A 17,665-nucleotide genomic window follows, 5' to 3' on the forward strand; every position below is an offset into this window, starting at 1 on the left:
AAAGACAGGAAAAAGCACCATCATGTTTCAGCACAGTGGCCTTTGTCAGGTGATAACGCGCTGACAGCTCCGCCACATTTAGGTAAGTTGGTTCTTGTTGGCTCTGTTTTTTGTCACAGTACTTTGCCTTATTTTTATTCCTCTCAATATGTTTAAAGTATGCTTTATGATTGCACCAATGGCCACGTTTAGACGAGAATGACCCTACTAAAAAAAAGAAAATGCAAAAATGATGCTTGTGTACATGGATCCACAAAAACAACCAAAAATGCTGTAGCATGCATGCCAGGCCCCATAAAGGCGTTCCTGAGCTGTGAATGTTGTTTTCTGACTTGAGAATGGTTATTTATTTGAAATGTAATGCACGTGACGTCACGGTTTTCACAGCATTCACACTGCGACAGAAAAGGTGGCATTCTCGAAAATTTACACTCTGGAACATTGTTAATAAAGTTTTTTTTAGAGGCCAAAATGCTGTTGTCGTGTGAATGAAAGGCAACTAAAGTTTAACCTTTCGTTCAAATCTTTCTTGCCGTGTAAAAGGCCAAAAAATCCAAAGCAAAGTCCTTGTAAGTAAAAAGCTACTTGACAATAAATCTTTTTCTTAATCTGATTTCTGATTCTCAGATTCTTCTTCTCCGAAACTCCCTCACTTGACGACAACACACACATTTACACACAGAAAGACAGCATTGTCCTCCCTGTGAGAAGTCATTAGCACCTGGGCTTTGGGCTCCTGGAGGTCTGGCTACTGTGACCATTAGATGCTGGTGCGTTGAGGTGTCAGGAGTCACACATCCCCTCCGTCCCAACAGGGCCAGGATGGGAGGGCGACAGTGAGGGAGGAGGGGGGCTGGGAGCCGTATGTGCGAGGAGACGAGTGGGGGATGGTGTGAGTGTGTGAGAGACTCACACACACACACACATCACAGACAATGTGGGGCTGTGAGTGGCAGGGAGGACAATAAAGCAGTGAGCTACATGTGGCAGTGGGCCTTTCTCACCAGGTCAAAGGTGATTCATCAACTGCTCGTTCTCCAAACTGACTCCTTTCAGTTCAAAACACTGAGGATATTTACGCTGCCAAAACATCAGTCAGAAAACAACAGAACAGTTGCAGTTGTCCGTCAGCTGTCTGTTACTTTGTGGAAACACTAAAGAAAAAACTCAAAAGAACAACAACCTCCAGTGTTGGCTGACTGTAAACGGTTTACATTAGACTGTTTGTTTTACTCTGTGTGTTGGATCAGAGCCATGAGTGTCTCATACAGAGATTCAGCAGCAAAGCAGTGATTCTCAACTTACGGCCCGCAGGCCAAATCTGGTCCCTGATAGGGTGCTGTGTGGCCCCCCAACCATTTTCTGATTCACAATAAAAATAAAGTGAATCAGACTGGGAATGTTTTTTTTGTATTTTTAGCACAGAGGGCATAAAACTCCAAAAAAAAACTGCAAAAAAAAGCAAAGAAAGGTGAGTTTTCCCAATTAAATGCATTAAAAAAAACATTTCATACAGAAGAAAGAGCTCATTGTGTTTAACCTCTAAATTTATGAGCTTAATCTGTCCCTCTTCACATAAATGCTTTATGTCTTTTAACTGTGGCGGTTGTTTAAAGGATCAAACAGAGAGAGACAGCGGTATCTGTTAGTTATCATGCTCTCCTCTCTCTGCCTGTTATGCTGGAACAAATATATGGAGCTCTGGGTGGAAACTCTAGCATTAATTATTGAATTTCAAAGTGCAAACAATCCATTTCTGTTTCTCTCTTACCCTCCCTGCTCTTTTTTTTTACAGTATGTGGGCTAATTAACTGTGGAGGGAAGCACATGTGTTGTTTTCATCAGGCAAACAACATGAAACACCAGCAAAACATACGAGAGCTGCGCAGTACCCAAGTGATTCCTTCAAAAACAAGATTTTGTACTTTACTGCGTGCAGTAAAAGTAAACATTGTGCTTGTTTTGGGCCACTTTGATGGTTTAGTTGTGATTTTAAACATTCAGAGCCCTCCGTGTGTTTGTGCTCATGTGCACAATTAACAACAGAATTTTTAATTTATCTATAGTCATTGGTTTAGATAACGTAGAATACAAAACAATGCAATGCGTACAGCTTTGCAGCCAAGGTTAACCCCTGTGCCTGGTTAGGCTTTCAGAATTAAAACAGGAAATGTAGGATTACTGTGGAATAATGCAATACAACAAATACAATAAAATATGGGATGACTGAGTGAAAGTGGAGACCAAAATGAGAACAGAGACAAAGAACAAAAAAACAGTAAATAATGACTATGTTATTAAAGTATGAGGTGTGTGCATGTCCCCACATGTATGTCCATGCACTGTGCACGTGTGTGCAAGTAAATGACAGTCAGCACGCCCCTAGTTTGGAGAAGCAGGCATGAATACCAACACAAAGTATAATTGAAGTATATGCTATGTTTAGAATATTTTAACAGCTTTACTTTGCCCTCAGACAGTGATTACTGATGGGGAACTGAAACTGTAAAATCGCTAAAGCCAGACTACATCAAGAAAAACATGTTTTAACATCACTGGGCACAAGAGCTGCTGGTCTACTGCTGCCTTGATTTAGTTTGTTGTTTTTTTTGTCGCTCATTAGGAGCACTGTCAGAATTTATAAACAGTTTGGTTACTAACTGTACCACTAGAGTGCACAGCATACTCTGGGTACAGATGGAGCAGCAGAACATGAGGCTCATTGAAAGTGAAACTTAACCATTCATTCTGCTGGGTCTAAAAGTTTGTTTTCACTCACGGCAGCTGCTCCTCTCATCCATCAATCTGATCTGATCAGCTCTGAAATAATCGGCAGATCAATTATCTACCCTGTGAGTCACAAACTGCTGCTGAGGAAAAAAAGTCATAAAGAACTCCGCCTAGGCTGCATTCACTGACCCCCCAAAAATTCAGAATTTAGGGAAGGGACACAGAAAGCACCATCAGCTACCGTCACATATAAATCCTAATTTTGTGGGAAACTCTACATCCGCACTTCAAATGATCCAAACTATCCCTTTAAGCACAAACGCACCGTATACTGTTTAGACAGATCAGCATTTAAGCAAATCATTGGTGCAGATCTGTGTGCTGTTTGCATAGGCGTTTACTCCGAGACACCTGAGAGCATTATCACATTCACAAACACACCAGTTGTTTGTTAGCACACACACCTCCCTCGGCCCCAGGCCACAGTAAAGACAACAGGCAGCGCCGTAAACTCATCAGCAGTGATTCAGCTCAGGGCTACAGTATCGGTGTGTGTGCACACGGCCGCTGTTTGTTCTCTGCTGCGCATCTGAATGAGTCGTCCGAGGGAAGTGTGGCCAAAGCAAAGGCTGCCGGAAATGAAAGCAGGGAGACATCAAAGGTGGTGTTTCTCCCACAGCCTCTGCTATGTGTGGATGGTATTAGACCACGTTTACATGAGAACGGCCCTCCTAAAAACGGAAAAGTCTTTCCTTTGCATTTAAAAAGAAGATCCACATTCATATGATAACATTGTGAGAACAATGCTCGTGTGCACAGATCTGCAAAACAACCGAAAACGTTGCAGTATGAATGCCAGGGCCAGTAGTTGGTGGAGTACGTTTGTAATGTGCATGCGCCAAATGCGGCTGTGATGTCTCCGTACTCACAGGATCTGTGCATTGCCAGTTCAGCGACAGAAGAGGTGGCGTTTTAATACGGTTACACTCTGGAATCTTGTTTCAAAAGTTTGTGTTTTTAGGCCCCTGAAACATCGTTATTGTGTGAACAAAGGGCCAAACTGCAACAAAAGTTTGACATTTCATGCAACAACCGTTGCCGTGTAAACAACCCCGAAGTGACGTCCTCAGGTTGGCATGTTGTAACAAGTCAAATGTCTTTCCATCACTGAGAACAACAGTTTCACACATACAAGACCTGCATTAATCTAATACCTCATTCCCACCGCAATTAGTGGGTGCACACAGGTTATTTAAACACAGGTAAATCCGTTAAATGGCTCTAGTCCCACTGCCACTGAACTCACCGCTGGAGAGTGAGTCGGCCTTTCTGTCAGCTGGCATGTGCGTGTGTGTGCGTTGTCTTGTTGGTGTGTCCGTGTGACATCACGGGCAGGCAGGAGAACAGGTAAACACAGCAGCAGGAACAGAGGTTTTTAATCACTTAAGTGGTTTCTTCTCGTTATTTATCCCTTGCTTCTTAAGTACACCATTCAAACTCGCTGTAGATGTATTTGAATCTGTGTTTTAGTGCTGCTGACGAGGAGACGGACGGTAATTAGTAACGGGGCGTCATTGCATCTCGACGGTTAAGGAGCTGAAGTTACCGTGTTCACCTGGGTGCTGCATTCCCATCAGTGCCGATAAAAACCGTATCTGCTGCAGAGTCATTTGAGCCAGGTGTGAAAGCTGCCTTAAAACATTCCCATCGCATTATAAAGCCAGCCACTAAACTAGAAATCCTGAAAAGTACAAATGCTGTAATTTTATTCCCAATCAAAATAGTCGGATATGAATTGGTATTTCAATTCTACAAACACTAAAAAAGATCTTATTTCAATCATTATGTCCTTAAAGTTCCAAAATCACTAATAGCTGAATCATTTTCGTATGGTCACTGATGTGAGCGAGCCAGAGACCGAGCTGTTGGGAGCTTTTTTTTAACAGACAGAAGAAGTCAGCACAGTCACAGATTCTCTGTGTAAAAATGTCTCTTTCTGGTGCGACAAGGTTAAATTTCTGAATCCGCAGAGCATCATAACTGAGCTATTTCTTCTGATCTGACTCCGGAGCGCTGTCTGTCACCGTCTACTCAGACTGAGGCAGCTTCCAGTGTTATGTAACAATTAATTAGCCGGCTACGCACTGGTCTGCACGGCCTGCCATTTGAAGATACCTTCTCTGCTAACAATTACGTCATTAATGCCTTCATCTGCTTTAACTCTTGAAAAGAACGGCATTGTTTGTGCACAAAGAAGTCCTCATTTGACGCTTTATTAATTAGTCGAGAAATTCACTGAATCAACACACAAAAAACTAAAACACAACTAATAAATACCATTTCAGGCATTTGTGTCTGGACTATGGAAACCTTCTCATCCTCTCATGTTATAGTTTTTACACAAATGAGGCACTGCCAATATATTGATTCCACTACGCAGGCAGATTTTGTTCTGTTATTGATTTCTGACGGCTGCGGCTCAGTGTGATATTGGGTTTCCAGATTAAAGTGCGAGGTCACTGGTTGGTTATGAGGTTGCTCGTTAGTTAATGGACGGTTATCTGGCTTCCTTCTTACAATCCGCCTCGCAGTGTCAGTGTGTTTTACCCCTCGTAGCTCTTTTAATCTCACCTGCTGTTGAACTTCTCAGGGTGCTTTTCCCGCATCAGATGAAAGCGATGTGCGATGGAGGCGTCCTGCAGGAGACAAAAAGAGAGACATTGGCTGTAGGACATCAGTAAAACCTGCACATTATCACAGTTTGCTATAGGGTCGCATGTTAAGATAAGAGAGATGATACACTGAGTGAATCTTTGAAACTTTTACATTTATCTTCATTTCTTTCTCTTTATTTTCAATGATGAATTCAGAAAGGCATTAGAAATGAATATTTAAATATAAATTAGGGATCAATCATTATTAATGAGAGGGGAGGCTGTGGTGCTAAAAAGGGAAGACACGTCAAATAATTTTTAAGCATTGGAGAGAATTTATGTTTTTTATTTTGGCTTTAGCTGGGCAACATATAATTAAATGGCTGTACTTTATATTTATTTTACTGCAGATCTTTTTTATAGACAGGCCCGTGGGTTTGGAGGTCATGATTTCTTTAAAAGATATTGGCCTTTCTGTAAATTTACAACAGTTTCAAAAGAAAACATTTTAAGTTTTTTTTTTTTTCTCTCAGAAGAATTTTGGTGACTTTTTTTTTTTAAGGAAATGTGGCCTCTAAATTCAAAGGCATGTTTTCTTCAAAACATTTTTAGAAATGTTCTTTTTCTTTAGAAAAAAATCTGCAATATTAAATAAAACATTTTGGCATTTTTTTCCCTCAAAGTTTTTGTGATTTATTTTTTAAAATACATTTTCTCACTAAAATTACACCACGAATCACAGCCAGTAACTGTAAGAACATGAATTATCATTGGATTTTTGAATAACCGACCGTCCTTAGACACATCATGTGTTATTATATAGGTGTGTGGAACTAATATCAATGACTGTTTCAAGACTTTATTTAGTCTTCCAAAACTTTTCCACCCCTAGGAATTGTTATATGCAATTTTGACTTTTCTAGGCTCTTCATGACCGTATAAGACAATTGAGATTGCAATGTGTGCACTCACACCTGTACTTAGAGCTGTCACCTTGTGGTCCGATCACCCTGGACGCATGTTCATACCCTCTGAAGGTAGGTGACAGTGTTAAATACTAAGCAGAACGGACCTCTGACTTTTGACACAAAGCAGCGTTGAAAGAAAGGTCACAAGCTGATTGGTGAAGAGCTCAGCTTGGACCCTGCTCTCCTGTCTCTATGTGTTTGACCCCTGACCTCTGGGGCAGAGGTGGACATTATCCTGATCAGTCAGAGGAGCAGCCTCAGTATGACCTCACTTACAAACACAAACACCACCGAGGATCACGCTGTCACAACAGCGTTATTTATGCTCGACGTCAGGGATAACCAACTGCTTTGCTCGGGGGCCACTTTTGTAAAATGACAGGAGGGGCCACTCGCAGCAGACCCATACACGTTTCTACGATTTCAGGACATTTCTAGGATTTCAGAACATTTATAGGCTTTTAGGATATATATAGGATATGAGGACATTTCGAGGATTTCAGTATGTTTTTTGGATTTCAGAACATTTAAAAGGATTTTAGGCCATTTCTAAGATTTTACGACAGTGAAGGATGTTAGGGTGTTTCTAGGATTTCAAAACATTTCTAGGATTTTAGGACAATAGGGGCTAAGCTGGGGGATCCTCCACTGCTGTTGTCTACTTATAAACAAGCTCTATTTTGATGCTGTTTTATGCATTCTCGCAACATATGTATACTTAAAGTTAGGGCTGAGTGATATAGAATAAAGTCTTATCATGATATTTTTCTTTGTATCAGTCGCTACCATTATATATCACGATATACATCACATCACTATTTCTGTCAGGCTTCAAGGTTCCCTTTTACTCCTAAGTGAGATATGAAGATATCATCAGGTTAATTTTGGTTTAAATATTTATTTTCTGTCACACATTGAACATGACAAATATACTGTAGAACAGGCGTCACCAACTGGAGGACCTATTCTACTAAAATTCAAAGAGGCCCAGTTACTAAAATTTCCTCCCAGCAAAGATCTGAACCTCATACCTAAAATCAATATCACCATTAATAAAACATTTTACTTCAATTACATTTAATGTACAATTATTTTGCTTTTTGATTTTTTGGGGGTTTAAATTTGTGCTGATAATAGGCCAACCTCTCCTGACTGCAGAACTCTGACTTCAACTTCTGTGAATCTTCTGTGCTATTCATCATATTACTCAGGAATAAAAACTTCTGAGTCAGCCTACTTCTCATATCGCTGCCAACAGCCTGCCAACATTCCCAGTTAGAGAAAGGGTGAAAATAAGCTCATGTGCTTGTGGCCCCAGCCCCCCCAAAACGTTACATCTGCCCCTGGTAATAATTATGAGAGCTCAGCCAGCAGCTGGATGAGACATGGAGCGATGCGTCCTGGTGTTTCTAAATAATTCATTCAAAGTCTGATTCAACCTGAAACTAACACAAAGTAGTCTGTAGAAGCCACTTTCCACCTCTGCAAATTTGTCTGTTTGAACGTTGTGGCTGTCAAACACTCAGCTGTTAAAAGCAGTTCACCGCATTTGGTTAGCTGCGGCTGCGCTGTTCTTATTATCAGCAGCTTTTCGTGTTGTCTGTCAAAACATTGCTGGAATGCGTTCTTTCGACATTCTATTGACTACGTCTCATATTTCAATCGAGGAAATGTTATTTCGCGATTGATATTGTTATCGTTTTATCGCCCAGCCCTACTTAAAATACAAAGCAATTCCCAGTGTGAATCACTATTATCACTTTTATTGTGAATAAGGATATGGTTGGGGGGCACTCGGCAACCTATGCAAGGCCAGATTTGGCTGTAAAGGTCCTGCAAAATGTTTCACAGCATGTAGGCACACAACATACAGCAGTGCTCTGGACACTTGAGCTTTCAGTGGATGTAGTCAATTAAACAGAGCAACCTTAATTTGACTGAAGGTTGACTTTGAGCAGAGCTGCTTCTTCTCTGCTCAGGCTCGAGGATATGATCTGTCTCTCACAGATAATCAGCCAGTGAACATATAAAATAAATTCAGGATGCATGGGCTCAGAGATGGTATCGACTATACGCCAAAGGAAGCATTATAGCTAATGTGGACGTACATGTGATGGAGATGGTACAGGGCAGCAGAACATGGTGGATGGAAAGTGACACTGATGGTGGAGTCGGTAATGATGTTAACATATGAGGGCAGAGTTTAGGACTGTTATTGTTTTATAACATCATCTTAAAGTGCTTAACAGGGACAAGACACACGACAAAAACCGACTTGCTTCCACCAGATAACGCGTAGAGACGATAAAGACATGAAGACGTGATTATAAAATGCCCAGAAAAATGAATTAACTTCCATAATATAAAACTTAAATAGACATTTATATATCTAGTAGCTATAATAACAACAAGAATTACTGTCTTGTGGTTAAGTTTCAGTTACAATCTACATTCATGTCTGTCCAGGCTCATATGCAGCCTTGACAGTTGACAATAGCAATGCCGGCAGCACAGAAGATCTAAACGATCAGCACAGTTTCATGGTGGGCCCCCGGATTAGTGTCTCCAGTTTAATATCTGTCCAAATGTCTCCTCTTCTGTTCCTAAATTATGGGGCTGAATTATGGCCAGAAAAGTGTTTTTGCAGAACATTTGGACCTTTCATCTTTTGGTTGAAAAAAAAAGAGTCAGAACTGTATCATTTTATCTAATTGGACACTGGTGTAAATTTATTTCATAATTCATGTATGAATTCTTTAATTATTGCCCAAAATGTGTCTGATCAACTCAACCCCGAGTCCAAGGTGGTGTTTGTGCCAAATCTGAGGAAAATTTCCCATGGTGTTTTTGAGATATCGCTTATCCCAGAATGAGATGATGCGACGTCAATGTGACTGGCAAACTTTACACCAAAATCTAATAAGTTGAACCTTGAGTCCAAATGGCTGATGTATATTTGAAGAAAATCCCTTAAGGTGTTAGAGATATCGTGTTTCCCAGCATTAGACAGGCACAAGGTCAGTGACCTTGACCTTGGATCACCAAAATCTAATCAGTTCATTGTTGAGACCAAGAGGAAGTTTGTGCCAAATTTGTGGAATTTTTCTGAAGGCATTCTTGAGATATTGTGTTTACATGGATGAGATGGATGCAAGGGCAGAGTGAACTTGACCTTTGACCACCAAATTCCAAAGAGTTTATCATTAAGTCCAAGTGGATGTTTGTTACAAAGTTGAAGAAATTCCCTCAAGGTGTTCTTGAGATACTGCGTTTCCCAGAATGAGACGGATGCAAGGTCACAGTGACCTTGACCTTTGACCAACAAAACCTGATCAGTCCATTGTTGAGACCATAAGGACGTTTATGCCAAATTTAAATAAATAACCTCAAGGTGTTGTTGAGATGTCATGTTCACAAGAATAGGACTGACGCAATGTCATGGTGACCTTGACCTTTGACTACCAAATTTTAAAGATTTCACCGTTGAGTCCAAGTGGACGTTTGTGCCATATTTCAAGAAATTCCCTCAAGGTGCTCTAAGAATGGTACATACAGATGACCCAAAAACATAATGTCTCCAGGCACAGTCATTGCAGGCACGGAGGCATAATGAAAAATATATTTTCTGTGCCAAATCCACGTGGAGACAGAAAATACTGAAGGATAGTTGCAATACAAATACCTCATTATAACGCAGTAATCATATAAGCAGTTCTCTAATGCAGCAACAACACATATATCAGGGGGATAAATTAGCCTGCAAATTCAAATAAGTGGTTCATACAATTAACCTAATTGCACCTCAATCAAGTAATTTGATGCATGACACTATTTTTCATGCATCTTGTGGAGGTGTACTGTGTTCATTATACTACTTTTATATGGAAGCTGATCCAGTACTTATCAGTGGCTCATCAACTCAGGGTGCAATTTCGTAATTTTCTTCTCATTCAGTGACAATTCTTAGATAAGTGGAGAGTGAAATTGTCACAGTGCATCTGTAATTATGGAGAAACTGGAGGCTTTGTAAGTTCATGAGATGAGAAAGGTAAGGGCCTAAGTTCAAACTGCACCTTTCACTGTCATGGCGACACTTGGACATTGTTCACACATAAATAAAAGTGTATTTCGTGAGGTCTTTCTACTAGCAAAGTAAAAAAAACTGTACTATAATAGAATGTATTGTAACGCTGTAAATATACTGAGTCAAGTAATTTTTTTTATTAAAATAACTACTTGACTAAAGGCTTTTGCACACAAAGTCCATATTTTCTGTACAATACAATGTCAATACATATATATGACGCAATCTTTAAACTCCACACAGTACGCTAATATTAACAACCTGGCTCGTCATTAGGTGTGAAGCTGCCAACAGGATTTAACGGGCAAATAAGCAAGCTGCTGTTTAAGAGGCAACAAGTGTTTTCACTTCCTAGAAGTGTGTGTTAAACACAGTTTATTTCATTTCACGGTAAAACGAGGGCATCTCAGTCAGATAATGTATGTGTTTTTGTGATTTTGGGCTTGTAAAGTCTTGAAACCTGTTACTTTGACAGGCAAAAGCATGTGTGACAGCAGTCTGGCGCCCTGCCTGCCTGTGCAGGTGTTTCAGCGCTCTGCAACAAGGAGAACGGAAGGTTGTGACAAGACAGGTGGACAGATGCAATTAAATGCATCCTCACTTGTCACCCTCAGAACCATCCACTGGTGCTACCGGACTGCTGCAACGCACATCCTCAACCAGACACTACGGCGAAGTGCTGAGACCTCACAGCATCAGCAGATATGAGAACTTAAAATAGAGCTGCATCTGCTGCTTTAACTGGTGGAGAACTTGATACTGGGACCAGGGGGAGCGAGAGACATCACAGGTGAACATGAGACTGACTTTGCCCACAGAGCTCAAACTAAAGATTCTCATGGCAAGGTTACTCGTCACAACAACAAGCATTCACGAAAGAGTAAAATGTTTATGATTTGCCTGAGGAACCTTTGGCATGTTTTTGCTGATTTCTGGTTCAATGTAAGCAGCGAGTCAACAGCAGCATGTGGATCAGGGCCAGACAATGACACAAAGTGGATGCAAAGCTTCCCAAAACGGGCTGTTTCATGTCACTAAATCTGCTCTCCCCGCTGCGGGCAAATCACTGACCAGTCCTATTTTCATGCATTCTGTCCCCTCCAAAAAACAATCTGTCGGTAACAATATGTGACATTTGCCATCGCCTATAGTTGGCCGTGTGATGAAGGTTGTTTTGATCTTGCCGTTTGAAGTTTTGCACATGGTGCGCGGGGGCAAGAGGAGGTGCTATTGGGTGGTGATGTGAAAAGTAGGGAGACAAACAACTACCAAAAAACAACAACAAAAACACTGACTGGAAAATGTCACCTCAGTGGGACCCACAGCAGAGAAATGGGTTGTCGGTTCACCCCTATTGTGTTTCACTGGCCTCTGGTAAGAGGCTTGATTAGCTTAATGTCAAAGAGAAATGTCAACGTCAGCGCTAAATCTCCCGTATCCCATGATTCTGTTATACTGGGAATATAGACTGTATATGATTTTACAGACCGAGGTCATAAATAATATTCTAAAGAATCTACACTCCTGCTCCCATTATTATGGAAGCCCATTCCTGCCAAGCAGAAAATACAAAATATCATTTTACTCATTTCATAACTTGGACTAATTTATTTTGATCATGATGACGATCATCATTTTTTTCCTATTTCTTCAGTAAAAAAACAAAATCATAAAAAAGTGATAAAAATGACATCTCATGATTTGGACATGTTTTTTTTCATCATTTTTTTGTTTGTTCACAGTTTTTTAAAGTTAAAAAATCATTAAAAAATCATAATAATGACTTATCTCATAATGTGGACTTACTTATCTCATATCATAATTGGGGTTGATTTATCTTAATCATATTTCTTATTTTACAGATTTTTTTCCAAGTGGTTTTCTTCACTTTTCCTTGCAGAAATGGCCTTCCATATTATATAAATAATGCTTTGAGCTTTTTATTTTTTAAATAAGTCATTTTTTAGTAGTTGTTTTTATTATTATTTTAGATAACCACACTTTTACTGGATTTAAACAGGGGAGAGTCTTCTAAATTGTGGCACGAACATTTTCTTTTGCTGAGTAAATTACATGATGGCATCATTATGTCAGCATGTGGCCACTGCTGTAGTAAACTTCCCTGAGAAATATTAGCAGGATTTATCTATTCTCCATGGAACAGCAGTTAGAAAACCAGTTTTGCACAAAGTAAGAAATAATTAAGATTCAGGGGTATTTTTCAAACATAAATTTGTGTTTATATATTGTGGACCTTAACTCCACGTAGTTGTCTTCTTCCACCTGTCCTTCACATTTCATGCATGTTAGTTCTGGTCTGTAAAGGTCGTGACACACCGGTGTCCTGCACCGTTGGCCCTCGTTGATCCTTGTTGGCTTTCTTTGGTTGATTAAACACGTTGAATTGGCGGTTGCTGTGAAGCTCGACGGTAATCACTCTGATTGGCCGTTCAGCTCAGTGCACAAGAAGAGAAACTGAAGTGAAAAATGTAAACAAAGGGCTTAAGTCAAGAGGACTTGAGGTCTAAACAAACTTGTTATATGAGAAATGACTGTTTATCTTTAACCACTGAGCTCTTAACGAAAACGTTTCCTGATGGGTTGCGTTGCTGTTCACTGGCAACTTCAATATTTGGTTGTGTTGTTTACATACTAAAAGGTAGTCTTCCAGTTTCCTGTTTTAATTGACGATACAGTCGGCCGCTGTCTGCTGGTATAAAGGGCTACCTCCTCTCACGCAGACCTAGAACGTACGTGCTGGTTTGCCGTCAGTTTGGTGTGTTCCTGTGCAACTTTTTGGCTGAGACACGGCGACGTGAGGCGCCACAGCAGGGGGCTTTCCTTGCCGCTAGTTCTCCGATGTCGGCTTGGTGTGTCAGGGCCTTAAGGAAAGCCAAACAATGGATGCAATGTGGCTCAATTATAACAAGTGTTTTTACATTTTTTCATGAGTGCTTTGTGAGCACAGCTTGATAACTTAAGCTGTAAAAATATAATATTCTACACATGTAAATTGTATGGATCCTAGAGTATCTTAAAGGTACTCTGTGGAGTTTTTGCCATGAAGCAGTGATTTTAAGAATTTTGAGGGGTAAAATGACTGTTTTTGTCAATGGTATCCGGCTTCAAATAGAGAATAAATACATTTCACTTTCAGTTTATTTTAAATGGTAAGATTTTAGAGAAAATGCATTTGTTTGGAGTACTGACAAGAAAAAATGCCTTCATAAATTCAGCATAACACAGGATGACTAATTGATATACTAACAGTCATTTCAAGGTTTAAGTATCCCTTTAAAGTCTGAGGCCAAGTTTTCAAGGGCTTTAAAGACTCTCTAGGTGTGTGTCAATGTGTTTGTGTGTCCACGTGTTTGACCATGTGTGTGCGTGTGTGTTTTTGAGCGCTGTTCCTACCGTCTTTAAGACCAGCCAGGTGTCACTCAGCACGGTCATTCATTACCGTGGTAACCTGGCCTGAACCTGGCAGGCGCTTACTTCCTGTCACTGATACTTCCCCTGACCTTCAGCCAGTGCCAGCGCTACTCCATCCATATCGCTCTCTCTCTCTCTCTCTCTCACACACACACACACACACACACACACACACACACACACACACACACACACACACACACACACACACACACACACTCAGAGATCATTTTATCTGCACACTTTCTGCTCCTTGTGGCCTCGCCTCTTTCCTGAACAAAAACGAACACACTCTGTTCAGGACAGTGTTAAATTTAACCAGGCCTTTGTCTCGGTACACTGACCATCCCTTGAAAAGTTACACCCTGGCAGCAATGTCATCGTACCAACTGTAACACCGTAACAGCCTTCTTCCCAAAACCAGAAAAAATCCTGATCTCACAAAGTGTCCTGGTGGCACAGAGGCAAACTCTCGACAAATCTGAGTTCAGCTCAGCCTTTCAAACAAGAGCCCTCTTCGTCATGCCCTGATGAAGGTACTGCGTGGCCGAAACATGTTGGCTTAACTTGATCTGTTCCACCGTGAACTCACCTCGATAAAGCTTTTTATCATAAGAAGAGTGCTTTGGTTTAGCCATTTTTTTTCCAACAATTTTCACATTTTTTAACCAAAGAACTTCTTATTGCTTTGTTGCTTCAGCTGCCTAGAAAACGCCAAAGCCTTCCTACATTGTCTCATGTGATCTGATAAAAGAGGTGTAATGGCTAAATTCCATTGTGTCCGTCAATCTCGCATTACAGCCACCACATGCCTTCAAAGCCGATCATGGTATCTCCAAGACAATGCTGGTGATTGCACCAGCGTGCCTCGGGTGTCTGAGCAGAGTCCCAGAAGCTGACAGAGAGGCAGACTTGTCTGCTGCAGCGGTGTGTTCACAGGCAGTAGGAATGCAGTCTATCGCCTATATTTAGCAGGTTGGCCAGTGTTTGAAAAACCCACATGCATGGGCTAATTTTGGTGGGAAAAGGGTTGTGATCTCATCTGCACTGAATTCAGGGGGGCTACGGTGAACTGCATTAGCTCCTTCATGTTAGTTGACCTAGTGCAGCTTCTGCCAATCAGGTGAAAGCAGCAGCTCGCGACTTATAAGTCCATCAGAAGAGGCAACGGCTCGTCTGCACCCTCCTGGCTAATGGCACAGTTAGGGATTGCGGTGGTACACATTAGGAAACGGCCATTAACACCAGGAATCATCTTGCAGGTCAAACACACACACACACACACACACGCACACAGTCATGTGCACACACATACATACACATTTACACCTGCGCAGCCGTCCACAGAAACTCCTGCACAGAGACACGCGCTGCAGAGGGATCAGCTTCCGCTCTGCAACATGAGGTGGCATCTTTAATGGCTGCTGACATGGTGTGATTTCCTTCTCTCAGATTCCTCTCACCAGATTCTTTCCAGGCTGCAGGTCAAGTGAAAGCACTTTAGGAACTGACACCGGCCTGCATGTGTACACACATGCTTCAGTGCACTGCTGTTATTTGTTAAGTGTTTATTAATTCAGCAGAAAGCATTTTTGGGTCAAAAGTTTTAAAAGTATAGAAACAGTCTGTGTGTGGTCACAGTTGGAGGGCGTGGAGAGAGTCACTTACATTTACTATAGATATGATTAATTAAACTGACCATAATATCAGTCATTTGGAGGGAGTAAATTCGTCATTTGGCATAGTTTCATCGGCTCTCAGGACTGTTGCTCAAACTACAGACTGTAATTTGCATTTTCGCTCACGGACACAGAGGAGTGTACAAGGGACTGCAGATACAAATTAGCTCTAAACTATAATCTGGTACAGAGCATCAAATTTTTACATTTATGTTTTAAATTGTGCATGGTCCTCTTTAAATAAAATAAAATAAAATAAAATGGAAAAAATAAATTAAATATAAATACATGCAAACTAAAACTAAACTAAACTATACTAATATTGAATTTTAAAAAAACTAGACTAGACTAGCTTAAACGATACTATACTTAACAATACTATACTATGCTAAACTAAACAAAAAAAAAACTAGACTAGAGTAAATGATACTATACTTAACTGTACTGTACTAAAAAAAATAGACTAGACTCAACCATACAAAACAAACTATACTATACTACACATAACTATACTAAACTAAAAAACTAGAGGAGACTAGACTATACTATACTATATTATACGATGCAATACGATGCGATGCGATACTAATCCTGTCAATGCTGTAAATTGCAACAGCATAGAATTATATAGAGCCACATAAAGCTGAAAGAGGAGACAGAGGCTTTAAACAGATTCTTACTGCTTTCCTACTGCAGCCCCCTCAGCGAGCTCACTGCTCAGTGCTCCTTTACACTGCCAGTTGCTGCTGTCAATGGCTGAACCCACTAAATCCTCATCTACTGTAAAGATAATACATGTAACTTTCAGTGTATTCGAAGCGGTTTCCCACATATTTGCAAACTTATTTTTGTCCCTGAGAATCAATAAAATCTTATCTGGAATCTGGGAACAGATGGAAACACGATCACATGACACACCTTCTGATTTACAGTTCTGAGCGCTGCGGCTGAGCCACATGCTCCACACCATGTCATCCACAATTAAGTCAGCGAGATAAAGGACAGATGACTGTGCAAGCTTTCAGATTCGGCCTTGCCAGCCTCCCGTCTCTATGGCAACCAAACCCCGAGCAGCAAGGTCTGCGATGGGATGGCAGGAAACGCAAACCCTGTATGGTTAGTAAACCAGATTTGAGGGTTACTAATGGCTACCTCGCTGGAGTGAGTCAGAGGTTGGTTTGCTCAGGTGTCGTGTGCGCCCAGAAACTCGGCCATCTGTCACCGCGGCTCTCCGAGGCACAGCGATCTGTCGCTTTGTTTAATGGCCGTGAAACGTTGGAGTGGTGTCAGAACCCGAGGAAAACAGACGCAGTTTCACACAGACAGCCTGTACATTGCAGATTAAAGCTGGTGGTAGTCTAAATTTTTTCTTATCTTCAACAAATCCCATGAAAAGACCAAAACTAACAGGGTTCATTCACATTTTTTTCAATAAATTCCCATGACTTCAAGACCAGACGTTCTCCAAAACGTCAATCGATACTCCTTATCTGTTCTTTTCATTACTATAAAGTAGCTTTTTTAATTACATATGATTTTTAAAAAAGAATGAATTCAGAACAGGATTAGTTATATAACTTAGGGACTGTTTGATTTTTATGAGAGGGGAGGGGGCGGCGCAAGAAGGGGGAGGCATGTCAAAAAATATTAAGCACTGGAAAGTGACTGGTGTTTTTTATTTTGGCATTAGGGAGGGGCATACATCTTTAAATGGCTGTATTTTGTTATTTTGTTTTTCTTTTACTGTTGATTTCTACGAAAAATGTGGGCCTTTTTTTCTTTAAAAATATATGGCAATTTTTAAAAGAACAAAAAAGCATTTTGGGGATGGGGGGGCATTTGTTTTTAAAATTATAATTATTTTTTGGTGATTTTTTGGTGATTTCCATACTGTTTTCAGCTATGTTGAAACACTGTTTTTCCGAATGGAGTCTGGCTTTAAAGAGATTAAAATAATGGTTTCAGATCAATAACTTCATATGATCTTATGAAATGTAATATATCCTATGGTATATATTTGTGTATAATATCTGTGAGTAACAACAACCTTCACATAAATGAAACTGAGTATAAAGTGCAATAATGTTTATCTTAGACACGATACAAATGAGAACGTAC

General features: G+C 40.5%; 1 protein-coding gene across 3 annotated transcripts in view; it reads right to left on the minus strand.

The window, feature by feature from the left end:
• The window catches only part of LOC121948893 (diacylglycerol kinase beta), a 126,209-nt gene that overhangs the window by 33,987 nt on the left and 74,557 nt on the right, over positions 1-17,665 (minus strand). For all 3 annotated transcript variants that reach the window (XM_042494427.1, XM_042494426.1, XM_042494428.1), the window contains one exon: positions 5,362-5,426. In XM_042494427.1, coding sequence (XP_042350361.1) covers positions 5,362-5,426 — 65 coding nt within the window. The remainder of the gene's footprint in view (positions 1-5,361; positions 5,427-17,665) is intronic.

The sequence above is a fragment of the Plectropomus leopardus genome, chromosome 10 (genome assembly GCF_008729295.1).
Source record: "Plectropomus leopardus isolate mb chromosome 10, YSFRI_Pleo_2.0, whole genome shotgun sequence".
NCBI lineage: Eukaryota > Metazoa > Chordata > Actinopteri > Perciformes > Serranidae > Plectropomus > Plectropomus leopardus.